Source organism: Oncorhynchus gorbuscha, linkage group LG07, assembly GCF_021184085.1.
Source record: "Oncorhynchus gorbuscha isolate QuinsamMale2020 ecotype Even-year linkage group LG07, OgorEven_v1.0, whole genome shotgun sequence".
Lineage (NCBI taxonomy): Eukaryota > Metazoa > Chordata > Actinopteri > Salmoniformes > Salmonidae > Oncorhynchus > Oncorhynchus gorbuscha.
The window spans coordinates 16480159-16497658 of record NC_060179.1 but is presented as its reverse complement, the minus strand read 5'-3'; the positions used below and the strand labels follow the sequence as shown (position 1 = coordinate 16497658).

The 17500-nt window shown below is 45.3% G+C and overlaps 1 protein-coding gene across 5 annotated transcripts in view; it reads left to right on the top strand.

Annotated features, from left to right (window-relative positions):
• LOC124039547 (phospholipid-transporting ATPase IB-like) overlaps positions 1-17500 on the top strand; it is a 105806-nt gene that overhangs the window by 50646 nt on the left and 37660 nt on the right. For all 5 annotated transcript variants that reach the window (XM_046355638.1, XM_046355635.1, XM_046355634.1 and 2 more), the window contains one exon: positions 8179-8351. In XM_046355638.1, the coding sequence (XP_046211594.1) occupies positions 8179-8351 (173 nt within the window). The remainder of the gene's footprint in view (positions 1-8178; positions 8352-17500) is intronic.

Below are 17500 nucleotides of genomic sequence, written 5' to 3'. Positions count from 1 at the left end.
GTAATAACAGTGTGATGGCCCCTCTACAACAAACTACCTCGCAATAACAGTGTGATGGCCCCTCTACACAAACTACCTCATGATAACAGTGTGACGGCCCCTCTACACCAAACTACCTCATGATAAGTGTGATGACCCCTCTACACCAAACTACCTCATGATAACAGTGTGATGGCCCCTCTACACAAACTACCTCATGATAAGTGTGCCGGCCCCTCTACACCAAACTACCTCATGATAAGTGTAACGACCCCTCTACACTAAACTACCTCGTAATGACCGTTTGACGACCCCTCTACACCAAACTACCTCATGATAAGTGTGAAGACCCCACTACACCAAACTACCTCATGATAAGTGTGAAGACCCCACTACACCAAACTACCTCATGATAACAGTGTGACGGCCCCTCTACACCAAACTACCTCATGATAAGTGTGAAGACCCCACTACACCAAACTACCTTGTGATAGCAGTGTGACGGCCCCTCTACAACAAACTACCTCGTAATAACAGTGTGATGGCCCCTCTACAACAAACTACCTCGTAATAACAGTGTGATGGCCCCTCTACACAAACTACCTCATGATAACAGTGTGACGGCCCCTCTACACCAAACTACCTCATGATAAGTGTGATGACCCCTCTACACCAAACTACCTCATGATAACAGTGTGATGGCCCCTCTACACAAACTACCTCATGATAACAGTGTGCCGGCCCCTCTACACCAAACTACCTCATGATAAGTGTAACGACCCCTCTACACTAAACTACCTCGTAATGACCGTTTGACGACCCCTCTACACCAAACTACCACGTAATAACCGTTTGACGACCCCTCTACACCAAACTACCTCATGATAACAGTGTGACGACCACTCTACACCAAACTACCTCGTAATAACAGTGAGCCGGCCCTCTACAACAAACTACCTCATGATAACAGTGTGGGTGTTAGATGAAGTAATCCTGACAACAGGCACAAGGTTCTTCATTTTTTAATTGAGGTTGCACTGGAGCAGATGGATGGGACTTTATCTGACTGTGTCCCTAAACACAAACACAAGCACACGCTCACGTTCTCACACAGTCACACACACACACAGCGGCAGGGGTGGCAGGGTAGCCTCGTGGTTAGAGCGTTGGACTAGTAACCGGAAGGTTGCAAGTTCAAATCCCCGAGCTGACAAGGTACAAATCTGTCGTTCTGCCCCTGAACAGGCAGTTAACCCACTAACCCACTGTTCCTAGGCCGTCATTGAAAATAAGAATTTGTTCTTAACTGACTTGCCTGGTTAAATAAATAAATGAACACAGGGACTTTGATTTGCACAACTCTGACACCTGGTAATATCCTGTCATTCTCTTTGTTTTACTCTCCCCTTGTTTGGGAGAAGGTAAATGCAAACAGGAATTCTGGACTAGAAGAGAAACACAAAGTCCAAGACTGAGAGAACACGTTGAGAGCACGTTGCTGGATCAGTTTTGGAGTGTGTGTGTGTGTGTGTGCTTGCATGTATACATTTTGGAGGGAAGCAGGGGGCAAAAAGAATGTTGGTCTGGGTGAAACAAAGGGAGTGTGTGTGTGTGATTAGTGTGTAGTATCTCCCACACTTGTCAGTTGACAGAGTGGTCAAATCTGTTCAGATCACAGGGATGAGCTGGGGTCATCTGACTGGAAATAATCCTGTCTTCTCTGTTGGTTCATTGAGTCCATAAAGTCTGTATTTAAATCAGATGTTATTATGGGTGTAGTGACATGCTTGTGTTCCTAGCTCCTACAGTGCCGTAGTATCTAACAATACACAACAATAACACATGAATCTAAAAAAGTAAAATAATGGAATTTAGAAGTATTAGGACGATCAATGTCTGTGCCTGGGATTGTGATTTTGACAGTCTGACGTTATATCCTGAACATTGTGAAAGTGTCTGTTTACAGTATGAATGTACAGTGTATACATGTTCTGTAAAAGTGTTTGTGTGTGGATTAAGTCTTGTATTACTCAAGTGTGTGTATGGTTTAAGTATGTATCGTGTGTGTGTGTTCTCCTGTAAGTGTGTGTGGGCTGTGTGGTGGTGGTGGTGTGTGTCTGCCTGGCCACATGGTTCTCATTAGAGGCGATGGGATGTTTGTTTTCTCTATTAGTCTGTTCCTTTATTATCAACAACTCCTTCAAAACTGCCCCAAACTACAGCCAATAAACAGGTCCAACAAACACAACCAGGGCTGTGTGTGTGTGTGTGTGTGTGTGTGTGTGTGTGTGTGTGTGTGTGTGTGTGTGTGTGTGTGTGTGTGTGTGTGTGTGTGTGTGTGTGTGTGTGTGTGTGTGTGTGTGTGTGTGTGTGTGTGTGTGTGTGTGTGTGTGTGTTGTGCCTGGGTATCGGTGTGTTTCACAGATTGTGTTGTTACTTATGTATAGAGGTTCATATTGCCCCGAGCAGCAACCTCATCATTAAGATATGGATATCTCCTTCTTCCTGCCTCACTCAATCCTTTCCTTTCACAATGTTGGGCTATCTTTGTCCCTCTACTGTCTCCTCTTTGTCCCTCTACTGTCTCCTCTATGTCCCTCTACTGTCTCCTCTATGTCCCTCTACTGTCTCCTCTTTGTCCCTCTACTGTCTCCTCTTTGTCCCTCTACTGTCTCCTCTTTGTCCCTCTACTGTCTCCTCTTTGTCCCTCTACTGTCTCCTCTATGTCCCTCTACTGTCTCCTCTTTGTCCTTCTACTGTCTCCTCTATGTCCCTCTACTGTCTCCTCTTTGTCCCTCTACTGTCTCCTCTTTGTCCCTCTACTGTCTCCTCTTTGTCCCTCTACTGTCTCCTCTTTGTCCCTCTACTGTCTCCTCTTTGTCCCTCTACTGTCTCCTCTTTGTCCCTCTACTGTCTCCTCTTTGTCCCTCTACTGTCTCCTCTTTGTCCCTCTACTGTCTCCTCTTTGTCCCTCTACTGTCTCCTCTTTGTCCCTCTACTGTCTCCTCTTTGTCCCTCTACTGTCTCCCCTCTTTGTCCCTCTACTGTCTCTACTGTCTTTTTGTCCCTCTACTGTCTCCTCTTTGTCCCTCTACTGTCTCCTCTTTGTCCCTCTACTGTCTCCTCTTTGTCCCTCTACTTGTCCCTCTACTGTCTCCTCTTTGTCCCTCTACTGTCTCCTCTTTGTCCCTCTACTGTCTCCTCTTTGTCCCTCTACTGTCTCCTCTTTGTCCCTCTTTGTCCCACTACTGTCTCCTCTTTGTCCCACTACTGTCTCTCTTTGTCCCTCTACTGTCTCCTCTTTGTCCCTCTACTGTCTCCTCTTTGTCCCACTACTGTCTCCTCTTTGTCCCACTACTGTCTCCTCTTTGTCCCACTACTGTCTCCTCTTTGTCCCACTACTGTCTCCTCTTTGTCCCACTACTGTCTCCTCTTTGTCCCTCTACTGTCTCCTCTTTGTCCCTCTACTGTCTCCTCTTTGTCCCTCTACTGTCTCCTCTTTGTCCCTCTACTGTCTCCTTTGTCCCTCTACTGTCTCCTCTTTGTCCCTCTACTGTCTCCTCTTTGTCCCTCTACTGTCTCCTCTTTTTGTCCCTCTACTGTCTCCTCTTTGTCCCTCTACTGTCTCCTCTTTGTCCCTCTACTGTCTCCTCTTTGTCCCTCTACTGTCTCCCTCTACTCTTTGTCCCTCTACTGTCTCCCTCTTTCTTGTCCCTCTACTGTCTCCTCTTTGTCCCTCTACTGTCCCTCTTTGTCCCTCTACTGTCTCCTCTTTGTCCCTCTACTGTCTCCTCTCTTTCCCTCTACTGTCCCTCTCCTCTTTGTCCCACTACTGTCTCCTCTTTGTCCCTCTACTGTCTCCTCTTTGTCCCACTACTGTCTCCTCTCTTGTCCCTCTACTGTCTCCTCTCTTTGTCCCTCTACTGTCTCCTCTTTGTCCCTCTACTGTCTCCTCTTTGTCCCTCTACTGTCTCCTCTTTGTCCCTCTACTGTCTCCTCTTTGTCCCTCTACTGTCTCCTCTTTGTCCCTCTACTGTCTCCTCTTTGTCCCTCTACTGTCTCCTCTTTGTCCCTCTACTGTCTCCTCCTCTTTGTCCTCTACTGTCCCTCTACTGTCTCCTCTTCCTCTTTTGTCCCTCTACTGTCTCCTCTTCCTCTTTGTCCCTCTACTGTCTCCTCTTTGTCCCTCTACTGTCTCCTCTTTGTCCCTCTACTGTCTCCTCTTTGTCCCTCTATTGTCTCACTGTCTCCTCTTTGTCCCTCTACTGTCTCCTCTTTGTGTCCCTCTACTGTCTCACTCTCTCCTCTTTGTCCCTCTACTGTCTCACTGTCTCCTCTTTGTCCACTACTGTCTCACTCTCTGTCTCTCTCTTTTGTCCCTCTACTGTCTCACTCTCTCCTCTTTGTCCCTCTACTGTCTCACTCTCTCCTCTTTGTCCCTCTACTGTCTCACTCTCTCCTCTTTGTCCCTCTACTGTCTCACTCTCTCCTCTTTGTCCCTCTACTGTCTCACTCTCTCCTCTTTGTCCCTCTACTGTCTCACTCTCTCCTCTTTGTCCCTCTACTATTGTCCTCTACTGTCTCACTCTCTCCTCTTTGTCCCTCTACTGTCTCACTCTCTCCTCTTTGTCCCTCTATTGTCTCACTCTCTCCTCTTTGTCCACACTCTCACTCTCTCCTCTTTGTCCACACTACTGTCTCACTCTCTCCTCTTTGTCCACACTACTGTCTCTCTCTCTCCTCTTTGTCCACACTACTGTCTCACTCTCTCCTCTTTGTCCACACTCTACTGTCTCACTCTCTCCTCTTTGTCCCTCTACTGTCTCACTCTCTCCTCTTTGTCCCTCTACTGTCTCACTCTCTCCTCTTTGTCCCTCTACTGTCTCACTCTCTCCTCTTTGTCCCTCTACTGTCTCACTCTCTCCTCTTTGTCCCTCTACTGTCTCACTCTCTCCTCTTTGTCCCTCTACTGTCTCACTCTCTCTTCTTTGTCCCTCTACTGTCTCTTTGTCCCTCTACTGTCTCGTCTTTGTCCCTCTACTGTCTCCTCTTTGTCCCTCTACTGTCTCCTCTTTGTCCCTCTACTGTCTCCTCTTTGTCCCTCTACTGTCTCACTCTTTGTCCCTCTACTGTCTCCTCTCCTTTGTCCCTCTACTGTCTCACTCTCTCCTCTTTGTCCCTCTACTGTCACTCCTCCTCTTTGTCCCTCTACTGTCTCCTCTTTCTTTGTCCCTCTACTGTCTCCTCTCTCCCACACTACTGTTGTCCACTCTACTGTCTCACTCTCTCCTCTTTGTCCCTCTACTGTCTCACTCTCTCCTCTTTGTCCCTCTACTGTCTCACTCTCTCCTCTTTGTCCCTCTACTGTCTCACTCTCTCCTCTTTGTCCCTCTACTGTCTCACTCTCTCCTCTTTGTCCCTCTACTGTCTCACTCTCTCTTCTTTGTCCCTCTACTGTCTCACTCTCTCCTCTTTGTCCCTCTATTGTCTCACTCTCTCCTCTTTGTCCCTCTATTGTCTCACTCTCTCCTCTTTGTCCACACTACTGTCTCACTCTCTCCTCTTTGTCCACACTACTGTCTCACTCTCTCCTCTTTGTCCACACTACTGTCTCACTCTCTCCTCTTTGTCCACACTACTGTCTCACTCTCTCCTCTTTGTCCCTCTACTGTCTCACTCTCTCCTCTTTGTCCCTCTACTGTCTCACTCTCTCCTCTTTGTCCCTCTATTGTCTCACTCTCTCCTCTTTGTCCCTCTATTGTCTCACTCTCTCCTCTTTGTCCCTCTACTGTCTCACTCTCTCCTCTTTGTCCCTCTACTGTCTCACTCTCTCCTCTTTGTCCCTCTACTGTCTCACTCTCTCCTCTTTGTCCCTCTACTGTCTCACTCTCTCCTCTTTGTCCCTCTATTGTCTCACTCTCTCTTCTTTGTCCCTCTATTGTCTCACTCTCTCCTCTTTCCCTCTACTGTCCCTCTATCCCTGTCTCACTCTCTCCTCTTTGTCCCTCTACTGTCTCCTCTCTCCTCTTTGTCCCTCTACTGTCTCACTCTCTCCTCTTTGTCCCTCTCCTGTCTCACTCTCTCCTCTTTGTCCCTCTATTGTATCACTCTCTCCTCTTTGTCCCTCTATTGTATCACTCTCTCCTCTTTGTCCCTCTACTGTCTCACTCTCTCTCTCTTTGTCCCTCTACTGTCTCACTCTCTCCTCTTTGTCCCTCTACTGTCCCTCTACTGTCTCTCTCTCCTCTTTGTCCCTCTACTGTCTCACTCTCTCCTCTTTGTCCCTCTACTGTCTCACTCTCTCCTCTTTGTCCCTCTATTGTCTCACTCTCTCCTCTTTGTCCCTCTACTGTCTCACTCTCTCCTCTTTGTCCCTCTACTGTCTCACTCTCTCCTCTTTGTCCCTCTACTGTCTCACTCTCTCCTCTTTGTCCCTCTATTGTATCACTCTCTCCTCTTTGTCCCTCTATTGTATCACTCTCTCCTCTTTGTCCCTCTACTGTCTCACTCTCTCCTCTTTGTCCCTCTACTGTCTCACTCTCTCCTCTTTGTCCCTCTACTGTCTCACTCTCTCCTCTTTGTCCCTCTATTGTCTCACTCTCTCCTCTTTGTCCCTCTATTGTCTCACTCTCTCCTCTTTGTCCCTCTATTGTCTCACTCTCTCCTCTTTGTCCCTCTACTGTCTCACTCTCTCCTCTTTGTCCCTCTATTGTCTCACTCTCTCCTCTTTGTCCCTCTATTGTATCACTCTCTCCTCTTTGTCCCTCTACTGTCTCACTCTCTCCTCTTTGTCCCTCTACTGTCTCACTCTCTCCTCTTTGTCCCTCTACTGTCTCACTCTCTCCTCTTTGTCCCTCTATTGTATCACTCTCTCCTCTTTGTCCCTCTATTGTATCACTCTCTCCTCTTTGTCCCTCTACTGTCTCACTCTCTCCTCTTTGTCCCTCTACTGTCTCACTCTCTCCTCTTTGTCCCTCTACTGTCTCACTCTCTCCTCTTTGTCCCTCTACTGTCTCACTCTCTCTTCTTTGTCCCTCTACTGTCTCACTCTCTCCTCTTTGTCCCTCTATTGTATCACTCTCTCCTCTTTGTCCCTCTACTGTCTCACTCTCTCCTCTTTGTCCACACTATTGTCTCACTCTCTCCTCTTTGTCCACACTATTGTCTCACTCTCTCCTCTTTGTCCACACTACTGTCTCACTCTCTCCTCTTTGTCCACACTACTGTCTCACTCTCTCCTCTTTGTCCACACTACTGTCTCTCTCTCTCCTCTTTGTCCACACTACTGTCTCTCTCTCTCCTCTTTGTCCACACTACTGTCTCACTCTCTCCTCTTTGTCCCACTACTGTCTCACTCTCTCCTCTTTGTCCCTCTACTGTCTCACTCTCTCCTCTTTGTCCCTCTATTGTCTCACTCTCTCCTCTTTGTCCCTCTACTGTCTCACTCTCTCCTCTTTGTCCCTCTACTGTCTCACTCTCCTCTTTGTCCCTCTACTGTCTCACTCTCTCCTCTTTGTCCCTCTACTGTCTCACTCTCCTCTTTGTCCCTCTACTGTCTCACTCTCTCCTCTTTGTCCCTCTATTGTCTCACTCTCTCCTCTTTGTCCCTCTATTGTCTCACTCTCTCCTCTTTGTCCCTCTATTGTCTCACTCTCTCCTCTTTGTCCCTCTATTGTCTCACTCTCTCCTCTTTGTCCCTCTATTGTCTCACTCTCTCCTCTTTGTCCCTCTATTGTCTCACTCTCTCCTCTTTGTCCACACTACTGTCTCTCTCTCCTCTTTGTCACACTACTGTCTCACTCTCTCCTCTTTGTCACACTACTGTCTCACTCTCTCCTCTTTGTCCACACTACTGTCTCACTCTCTCCTCTTTGTCCACACTACTGTCTCACTCTCTCCTCTTCATCCACACTACTATCTCACTCTCTCCTCTTTGTCCACACTACTGTCTCACTCTCTCCTCTTTGTCCACACTACTGTCTCACTCTCTCCTCTTTGTCCACACTACTGTGTCTCACCGTCTCCTCTTTGTTCACACTACTGTGTCTCACTCTCTCCAGCCTGTTCATGTACGTGTAAGAAGTGTGTGTGTTTATTTTCGATTGTATACTTTTGCATCTCCACTTCTGCTTAACCTGTAGATGAAGAATATATACTGTGTGTGTGTGTTGAATCCCCTCTTTCTCTTGTCCTCCCCAGGCAACACGTGCCACCCTGACAGCTCACTGTGTGTCTCTGGGTGACTCTCTGGGGAAGGAGAATGAGTTGGCTCTGATCATCGATGGACAGACCCTGAAATACGCCCTGTCCTTCGAGCTTCGCCAAGCCTTCCTAGACCTTGCCCTGTCCTGCAAGGCCGTCATCTGCTGCAGGTAAGAGACACACTCACACACAGGGAGAAAGGAGAGCGTTGGGCTTGGGGGGGGGGGTTTGGGCTTGGGGGTGTTGTGTTTTGGGCTTTGGGGGTGGTGTGTTTTGGGCTTGGGGGTGTGTTTTGGGCTGGGGGGTGTGTTTTGGGCTGGGGGGTGTGTTTTGGGCTTGGGGGTCTGTTTTGGGCTGGGGGGTGTGTTTTGGGCTGGGGGGGTGTGTTTTGGGCTTGGTGCTGACTAAAGGATCTGGTTGTTTTTTAATAGTGTTTGTAAATGACTGTAGATCATAAAATCTTGGCATGGATCTCAGTGGTTAATGGAATACACCGCACCACATGGAAATGTCAAAGTCATGACTCACTTACTGCTATTATCCCACCACACACACACACACACACACACACAGTTGAAGTGGGAAGTTGACGTCCATTTAGGTTGGAGTCCATTAACTCGTTTTTCAACCACTCGACTACTGTCTTGTTAAGAAATCGGTTAGGACATCTACTTTGGCAATGACACAAGTCATTTTTCCAACATTTGTTTACAGACTATTACAGATTATTTCACTTATAATTTACCGTATCACAATTCCAGTGGGTCAGAAGTTTACATACACTAATTTGACTGTGCCTTTAAACAGCTTGGAAAATTCCAGAAAATGATGTCATGGCTTTAGAAGCTTCTGATAGGCTAAGTGACAATTTGAGTCAATTGGAGGTGTACCTGCGGATGTATTTCAAGTTCTACCTTCAAACTCTGTGCCTCTTTGCTTGACATCGTGGGAAAATCAGAAGAAATCAGCCAAGACCTCAGAAAAACAATTGTAGACCTCCAAGTCTGGTTCAGCCTTGGGAGCAATTTCAAAATGCCTGAAGGTACCACGTTCATCTGTACAATCAATAGTACGCAAGTATAAACACCATGGGACCACGCAGCCTTCATACCGCTCAGGAAGAAGACGTGTTCTGTCTCCTAGAGATGAACATACTTTGGTGCGAAAAGTGCAAATTAATCCCAGAACAACAGCAAAGGACCTTGTGAAGATGCTGGAGGAAACGGGTACAAAAGTATCTATATCCACAGTAAAACGAGTCCTATATCGACAGAACCTGAAAGGCCGCTCAGCAAGGAAGACGTCACTGCTCCAAAACCGCTATAAAAAAGCTAGGCTACGGTTTGCAACTCCACATGGGGACAAAGATCGTACTTTTTGGAGAAATGTCCTCTGGTCTGATGAAACAAAAATAGAACTGTTTGGCCATAATGACCATCGTTATGTTTGGAACAAAAAGGGGGAGGCTTGCAAGCAGAAGAACACAATCCCAACCGTGAAGCACGGGGGTGGCAGCATCATGTTGTGGGGGTGCTTTGCTGCAGGAAGGACTGGTGCACTTCATAAAATAGATGACATCATGAAGCAGGAAAATTATGTGGATATATTGAAGCAACATCTGAAGACATCAGTCAGGAAGTTAAAGCTTGGTTGCAAATGGATCTTCCAAATGGACAATGATCCCAAGCATACTTCCTTATTGTGGCAAAATGGCTTAAGGACAACAAAGTCAAGGTATTGGAGTGGCCATCACACAGCTCTGACCTCAATCCTATAGAAAATGTGTGGGCAGAACTAAAAAAGCGTGTGCAAGCAAGGAGGCCTACAAACCTGACTCAGTTACACCAGCTCTGTCAGGAGGAATGGGCCAAAATTAACCCAACTTATTGTGGGAAGCTTGTGGAAGGCTACCCGAAACGTTTGACCCAAGATAAACAATTTAAAGGCAGTGCTACCAAATACTAATTGAGTGTATGTAAACTTCTGACCCACTGGGAATGTGAAGAAAGAAATTCAAGCTGAAATAAATCATTCTCTCTACTATTATTCTGACATTTCACATTCTTACAATACATTGGTGATCCTAACTGACTTAAGACAGGGAATTTTTACTAGGTTTAATGTCAGTAATGGTGAAAAACTGAGTTAAATGTATTTGGCTAAGGTGTATGCAAACATCCGACTTCAAGTGTGTGTGTGTATGTATGTTATGTTATGTTTTATGTTTTGTTATGTTATACCTCCATCTGTTCCTTCATTCATACAATGTACTCTCAAAGTCTCCTAGAATATTTACATTCCCTTTTTTAGTCATGTTTCCACGTCAAACAGCTGTGTGTGTGTGTGTGTGTGTGTGTGTGTGTGTGTGTGTGTGTGTGTGTGTGTGTGTGTGTGTGTGTGTGTGTGTGTGTGTGTGTGTGTGTGTGTGTGTGTGTGTGTGTGTGTGTGTGTGTGTGTGTGTGTGTGTGTGTGTGTGTGGAGGGAAGTAATTGACTCTCCCTAGCATAAAAGCCATATCCGGACTGGTGTCTCCAAGGCCTTACAAAATAGTTCCATTCCTCCCTCCCCCTCTTTTTGTTCCTCTGTTTTCTTCCTGCTCCCCCCCGGCCCTCATGGTAGAGGTGGCTGTGATCCTCTCCTGCTGTTTATGTGTATGTTATGGCTGTTGTATCATCTCTGCTGGGTTATCAGTTAGAGAGAAGAGAGAGAGCTACCTATACCCCCCCCCACACACACACTTTAATGAAGACAGCTTCCCCATCCTGAAGGGGGAAGTTAATCATTTCCAGGCCCAGGGACATGTACTAGTCTCTGGCGACCTAAATGCCAGAACCAGACAAGAACCTGACACCCTCACACTGGGGGACAAACACCTGCCTGGAGGTGACAGCACTCCCTCCCCTATATGTCCCCCTAGGCACAATTACGACAACATTACCAACAAAAACTGGTCACAACTCCTGCAGCTCTGTCGGACGCTGGGGATGTACATAGTCAATGATAGGCTTCGAGGGGACTCCTACGGTAGGTACATCTATAGCTCATCTCTTGGCAGTAGTACTGTAGACTACTTTATCACTGATCTCAACCCAGAGTCTCTCAGAGCGTTCAGTCAGTCCACTGACACCCCTATCAGACCACAGCAAAATCACAGTCTACTTGAACAGAGCAATACTCAATCATGAGGCATCGAAGCCAATGAAACAGAATAATATAAAGAAATGCTATAGATGGAAGGAAAGTAGTGTGGAAACCTACCAAAAACCAATTCGGCAACAACAAATGCAATCCCTTTTAGATGGATAAAACTTTACATTGTAATAGTGAAGGTGTAAACCTGGCAGTAGAAAACCTAAACAGTATATTTAACCTCTCAGCTTCCCTATCAAAGCCTAGTGGTTAGAGCGTTGGTCTAGTAACCGGAAGGTTGCATGTTCAAACCCCCGAGCTGACAAGGTACAAATCTGTCGTTCTGCCCCTGAACAGGCAGTTAACCCACTGTTCCTAGGCCGTCATTGAACATAAGAATTTTTTTTTTTAAACAACTAAAAATGTCAAACAGAAAACCGAAGAAAATGAACAACAATGACAAATGGTTTGATGAAGAATGCAAAAACCTAAAGGAAATTGAGAAACTTATTCAACCAAAAACATAGATGCAGAAAACCAGAGTCTACGCCTTCACTATGGTGAATCACTGAAACAATATAGAAATACACTACTGAAAAAGAAGGAACAGTCTGTCAGAAATCAGCTCAATGTAATAGAATCCATAGACTCAAACCACTTCTGGGAAAATGTGAAAACATTAAACAAACAACATGGAGAGTTACTAAACTATTTAACATCATCCTCGGCTCTGGCATCTTCCTCAATATTTGGAACCAGGGACTGATCACCCCAATCCACAAAATTGGCGACAAATTTGACCCCAGTTCCTACCGTGGGATATGCGTCAACGGCAACCTTTGGAAAATCCTCTGCATTATCATTAACAGCAGACTCTTACATTTCCTCAATGAAAACAATGTACTGAGCAAATGTCAAAATTGCTTTTTACCTAAATACCATATGACAGACCTCGTATTCACCCTGCACACCATATTTGACAAACGAACAAACCAAAACAAAGGCAGTCTTTTCATACTTTGTTGATTTCAAAAAAAGATTTTGACTCAATTTGGCATGAGGGTCTGCTATACAGATGGATGGAAAGTAGTGTTTGGGGAAAAACATACGACATTATAATTGGGAAAAAAAAACATTTCTTTCCACAGGGCCGTGGGGTGAGACAGGGATGCAGCTTAAGCCCCACCATCTTCAACATATATATCAACAAATTGGTGAGGGCAGTAGAGCAGTCTGCAGCACCCAGCCTCACCCTACTATAATCTGAAGTCAAATGTCTACTGTTTGCTGATGATCTGGTGCTTCTGTCCTCAACTTAGGAGGGCCTACAGCAGCACCTAGATCTTCTGAACAGATTCTGTCAGATTCTGGGCCCTGACAGTAAATCTCAGTAAGACAAAAATAATGGTGCTCCAAAAAAGGTCCAGTCACCCGGACCACAAATACAAATTCCATCTAGACACAGTTTCCCTAGAGCACACAAAACTATACATACCTCGGCCTAAACATCAGCGCCAGAGGTAACTACCACAAAGCTGTGAACGATCTGAGAGACAAGGCAAGAAGGGCCTTCTATGCCATCTAAAGGATGTAACATACCAATTAGGATCTGGCTAAAAATACTTGAATCAGTTATAGAACCCATTGCCCTTTATGGTTGTGAGGTTTGGGGTCCGCTCACCAACCAAGAATTCACAAATGGGACGAACACCAAATTGAGACTCTACATGCAGAATTCTGCAAAAATATCCTCTGTGTACAACGTAAAACACCAAATAATGCATGTAGAGCAGAATTAGGCCGATACCCACTAATTATCAAAATCCAGAAAAGAGCTGTTTAAATTCTACAACAACCTTAAAAGGAAGTGATTCCCAAACCTTCCATAACAAAGCCATCACCTACAGAGAGATGAACCTGGAGAAGAGTCCCCTAAGCAAGCTGGTCCTGGGGCTCTGTTCACCAACAGACCCCACAGCAACACAATTAGACCCAACCAAATCATGAGGAAACAAAAAGATAATTACTTGACATATTGGAAAGAATTAACAAAAAAACTGAGCAAAATAGAATGCTGTTTGGCCCTATACAGAGAGTACACAGTGGCAGAATACCTGACCACTGTGACTGACCCATACTTAAGGAAAGCTTTGACAATGTACATACTTGGTGAGCATAGCCTTGCTATTGAGCATAGCCTTACTATTGTCGTAGAAAGCCTGTCTTCTCTTGAGAGCAGTGTGCCCACAAAATGAGGTGGAAACTGAGCTGCACTTCCTAACCTCCTGTATGACCATATTAGAGACACATATTTCCCTCAGATCACACAGACCCACAACGAAAACAAACCCAATTTTGATAAACTCCCATATCTGTTGGGTGAAATACCACAGCGTGCCATCACAGCAGCAAGATTTGTGATCTGTTGCCACAAGAAAAGGGCAACCAGTGAAGAACAAACACCATTGTAAATACAACCCATATTTATGTTTATTTATTTTCACTTCTGTACATTAACTATTTGCACATAATATGATATTTGAAATGTCTTTATTATTTTTGGACCTTTTGTGGGTGTAATGTTTACTGTTACATTTTTTAAAATGTTTATTTCACTTTTGTTTATCTACTTCACTTGATTTGGCAATGTTAACATATGTTTTCCATGCCAAATATGCCCTTAAATTTAATTGAGAGAGACAGAGAGAGAGTGACACATTTCCCACAAGTCACACAGACCCACAAGGAATTTGAAAACAAATCAAACATTGACAAACTCCCATATCTGTTGGTGAAATACCGCGATGTGCAATCACAGCGGCAAGGTTTGTGGCCCGTTGCCATGAGAAACGGGCCCCCAGTGGAACAAAACATTGTAAATAACTCTCATATTTATCAGTTTCCTCATCTTCCCCTATTATTCCTACTACAACTCTTTGCATATTGTTAAAACACATGGCTGATAATATAACATTTGAAACGTTTTAATCCATTTGAAACCTCTGTATGAGTGCAATGTTTACTGTAGATTTTCAAATGCTTTTGTTGACATTCTTTGTTTACTATTTCACTTGCTTTGGCAATGTAAACATGTTTCCCATGCGAATAAAAGCCATCTTAATTGAAAGAGACCATGCTAATAAATCCCCTTTGAATTGAGAGCGAGAACTAACAACAACATCAATTCCAAAACGCATAAAGATGATAATTATTGGAAATGGAAAGCGAGAGCTAAAAAGACATGTGGGTTGAAGTTGAAGACAGAAAGAACAAATGAAAGGAGATGCAGGAAGAGTTGGCAGAGCAACAATAAGACTTCACACACAAACTCCATGAGCTTTTTGTTTAGGGGTTTCTATCAGGTAGCAGGAAACCATGAATCACTGCCGGGCTTAAAATAACCTAAATTGCTCCCATTTAGAGCCAATTCCAAGGTAAAAGTTTGCCTTAACCAAAGATCTAGGATTAGATTTGACTTCTCCAGCTCCTAATCTGAACCATTACGTGGATAGAAATATCTTGGCCCCTGTATCAGTGGTTTAGGGGAGGTTTTCCCAAACTCTGTCCTGGGGCCCCACCTGGGTGCAAGTTTAGTTTTTTTTTTTTGGCCAAGCACTACACAGCTGACTCAAATAACAAACTCATCATTCAGCTTTGATTATTTGAAACAGCTGTGTAGTGCTAGGGCAAAAGACAAAATGTGCACCCAGGGGGAGTCCAGGACCGAGTTTGGGAAAGCCTGGTTTAGGGGAGGTTGTCTAAATGTGCACCCAGGGGGAGTCCAGGACCGAGTTTGGGAAAGCCTGGTTTAGGGGAGGTTGTCTAAATGTGCACCCAGGGGGAGCCCAGGACCGAGTTTGGGAAAGCCTGGTTCAGGGGAGGTTGTCTAAATGTGCACCCAGGGGGAGTCCAGGACCGAGTTTGGGAAAGCCTGCTTTAGGGGAGGTTGTCTAAATGTGCACCCAGGGGGAGTCCAGGACCGAGTTTGGGAAAGCCTGGTTTAGGGGAGGTTGTTTGGGAAAGCCTAAATGTGCACCCAGGGGGAGTCCAGGACTGAGTTTGGGAAAGCCTGCTTTAGGGGAGGTTGTCTAAATGTGCACCCAGGGGGAGTCCAGGACTGAGTTTGGGAAAGCCTGCTTTAGGGGAGGTTGTCTAAATGTGCACCCAGGGGGAGTCCAGGACTGAGTTTGGGAAAGCCTGCTTTAGGGGAGGTTGTCTAAATGTGCACCCAGGGGGAGTCCAGGACTGAGTTTGGGAAAGCCTGCTTTAGGGGAGGTTGTCTAAATGTGCACCCAGGGGGAGTCCAGGACCGAGTTTGGGAAAGCCTGGTTTAGGGGAGGTTGTCTAAATGTGCACCCAGGGGGAGTCCAGGACTGAGTTTGGGAAAGCCTGGTTCAGGGGAGGTTGTCTAAATGTGCACCCAGGGGGAGTCCAGGACCAAGTTTGGGAAAGCCTGGTTTAGGGGAGGTTGTCTAAATGTGCACCCAGGGGGAGTCCAGGACCGAGTTTGGGAAAGCCTGGTTTAGGGGAGGTTGTCTAAATGTGCACCCAGGGGGAGTCCAGGACCGAGTTTGGGAAAGCCTGGTTTAGGGGAGGTTGTCTAAATGTGCACCCAGGGGGAGTCCAGGACCGAGTTTGGGAAAGCCTGGTTTAGGGGAACCGCTTCCCACTAATTGATTTATGTAGCTGTTCAGTCATTATGATAGCTGATTGAGGTACTCACCCTCTTAACCTGTAACCCTGTCTGTCTCTTAAACCGGTTCTGTCTCCACACAGACAATGAGATGAGGAGCCCAGGGGAAAGGGAGTTTCACAGCGTGAAACGTTACACTGTCTCCCCAAATGTCTTTTACCCTTATTGGAATTTACAGACCACCTTCCACCTGAAGTGTGTTTTTAATCAGTTTAATAACATGCTTAGGGAATGTGACTTTGGGAAAGAGGTCATATTAAATGGGAGATTTTAACATTAATTATGAAGACAAGTCTTGTAAGAATATAACGAATACTGTTGACCTTACACAGCTGGTTAAAGGGCCAACCAGGGTGACTTGTTGTTCTAAAACACAGATTGACCTGGTGTTCAGTAACAAACCAGAGAGAGTGACTAAATCATTCAATATGGCCACTGGGCTGTCTGCTCATAATCTGACACTTATAGCCAGAAAGCTTTCCAAGAACAGGTTTAATATCTCTACTGGTAGCAAGCCAGATCAACTAAGAATACCTAAGAGTCAATTAAGTTATTTTGAAAGGGGAATTAAGGGAATTAACAGGAATGGTGTCTTGTCCTATACAAATGTGGAAGCTGATAGTCAGGTTTTTCTATCCACAATCCAGACTACAATAAATGGCTTCCTAAAGAAAATCACATCCAAACCTGGCCAAAAGAGCCCTCTTCCTTGGCTAAATGGAGAAATCTGGAAATTGATGAAAGAACGAGATTATGCTCTAAAAATAGCCCTAAAATCCAAATTAGAGCATGACAGACGTAGGTTTACCATGTTGAGAAATAAGGTGATGAAAGAAATCAAACAGGCCAAGGCAAACCTTTTTATTAACATAATTGGTGAATCAAAGGGAAATTCTAAATTGATATGGGAGAATCTAAAAAAATGAACAGGGAAAGACCATAGTAACACTGCAAAAAGACTAGAAATCATGGTGAATAACAATCTAACACAGGATGCAGTCGAAACAGCAATAGCCTTCAATTCCTACTTTATTGACTCTTGTCAGTGTACTGACACAGAACCCCTCCACTGGTTTCTTGGGCTCAGTGCTAGTAAATGATGCTCAACCTGTCTTCTTCATAAGGGAGGTTTCTGAGTCAAAGGTGAACAAGGTGATTAGCTCACTGAAGAACTATAAAGCCAAAGATGTGTTTGGGCTGGACTCTACCTTTCTTAAAAACTACAAAGAGTCACTCATTGGCCCCATTACTAAGGTCACCAACACATCTATTGGTCTCTGGGTGTTTCCAAGGGTATGGAAGTCGGCCATCTTTAAATCAGGCGACCCTGCTGATGTGAGTAACTACAGGCCCATTAGTATACTACCTGTGGTGTCAAAGGTTGTTGAAAAGTGTGTAGCAGAACAACTGATTGCCCACCTCAACAACAGCCCCTTCACATTACACTCCATGCAGTTTGGCTTCAGAATGAAACACTCCACAGAAACGGCCAACTGC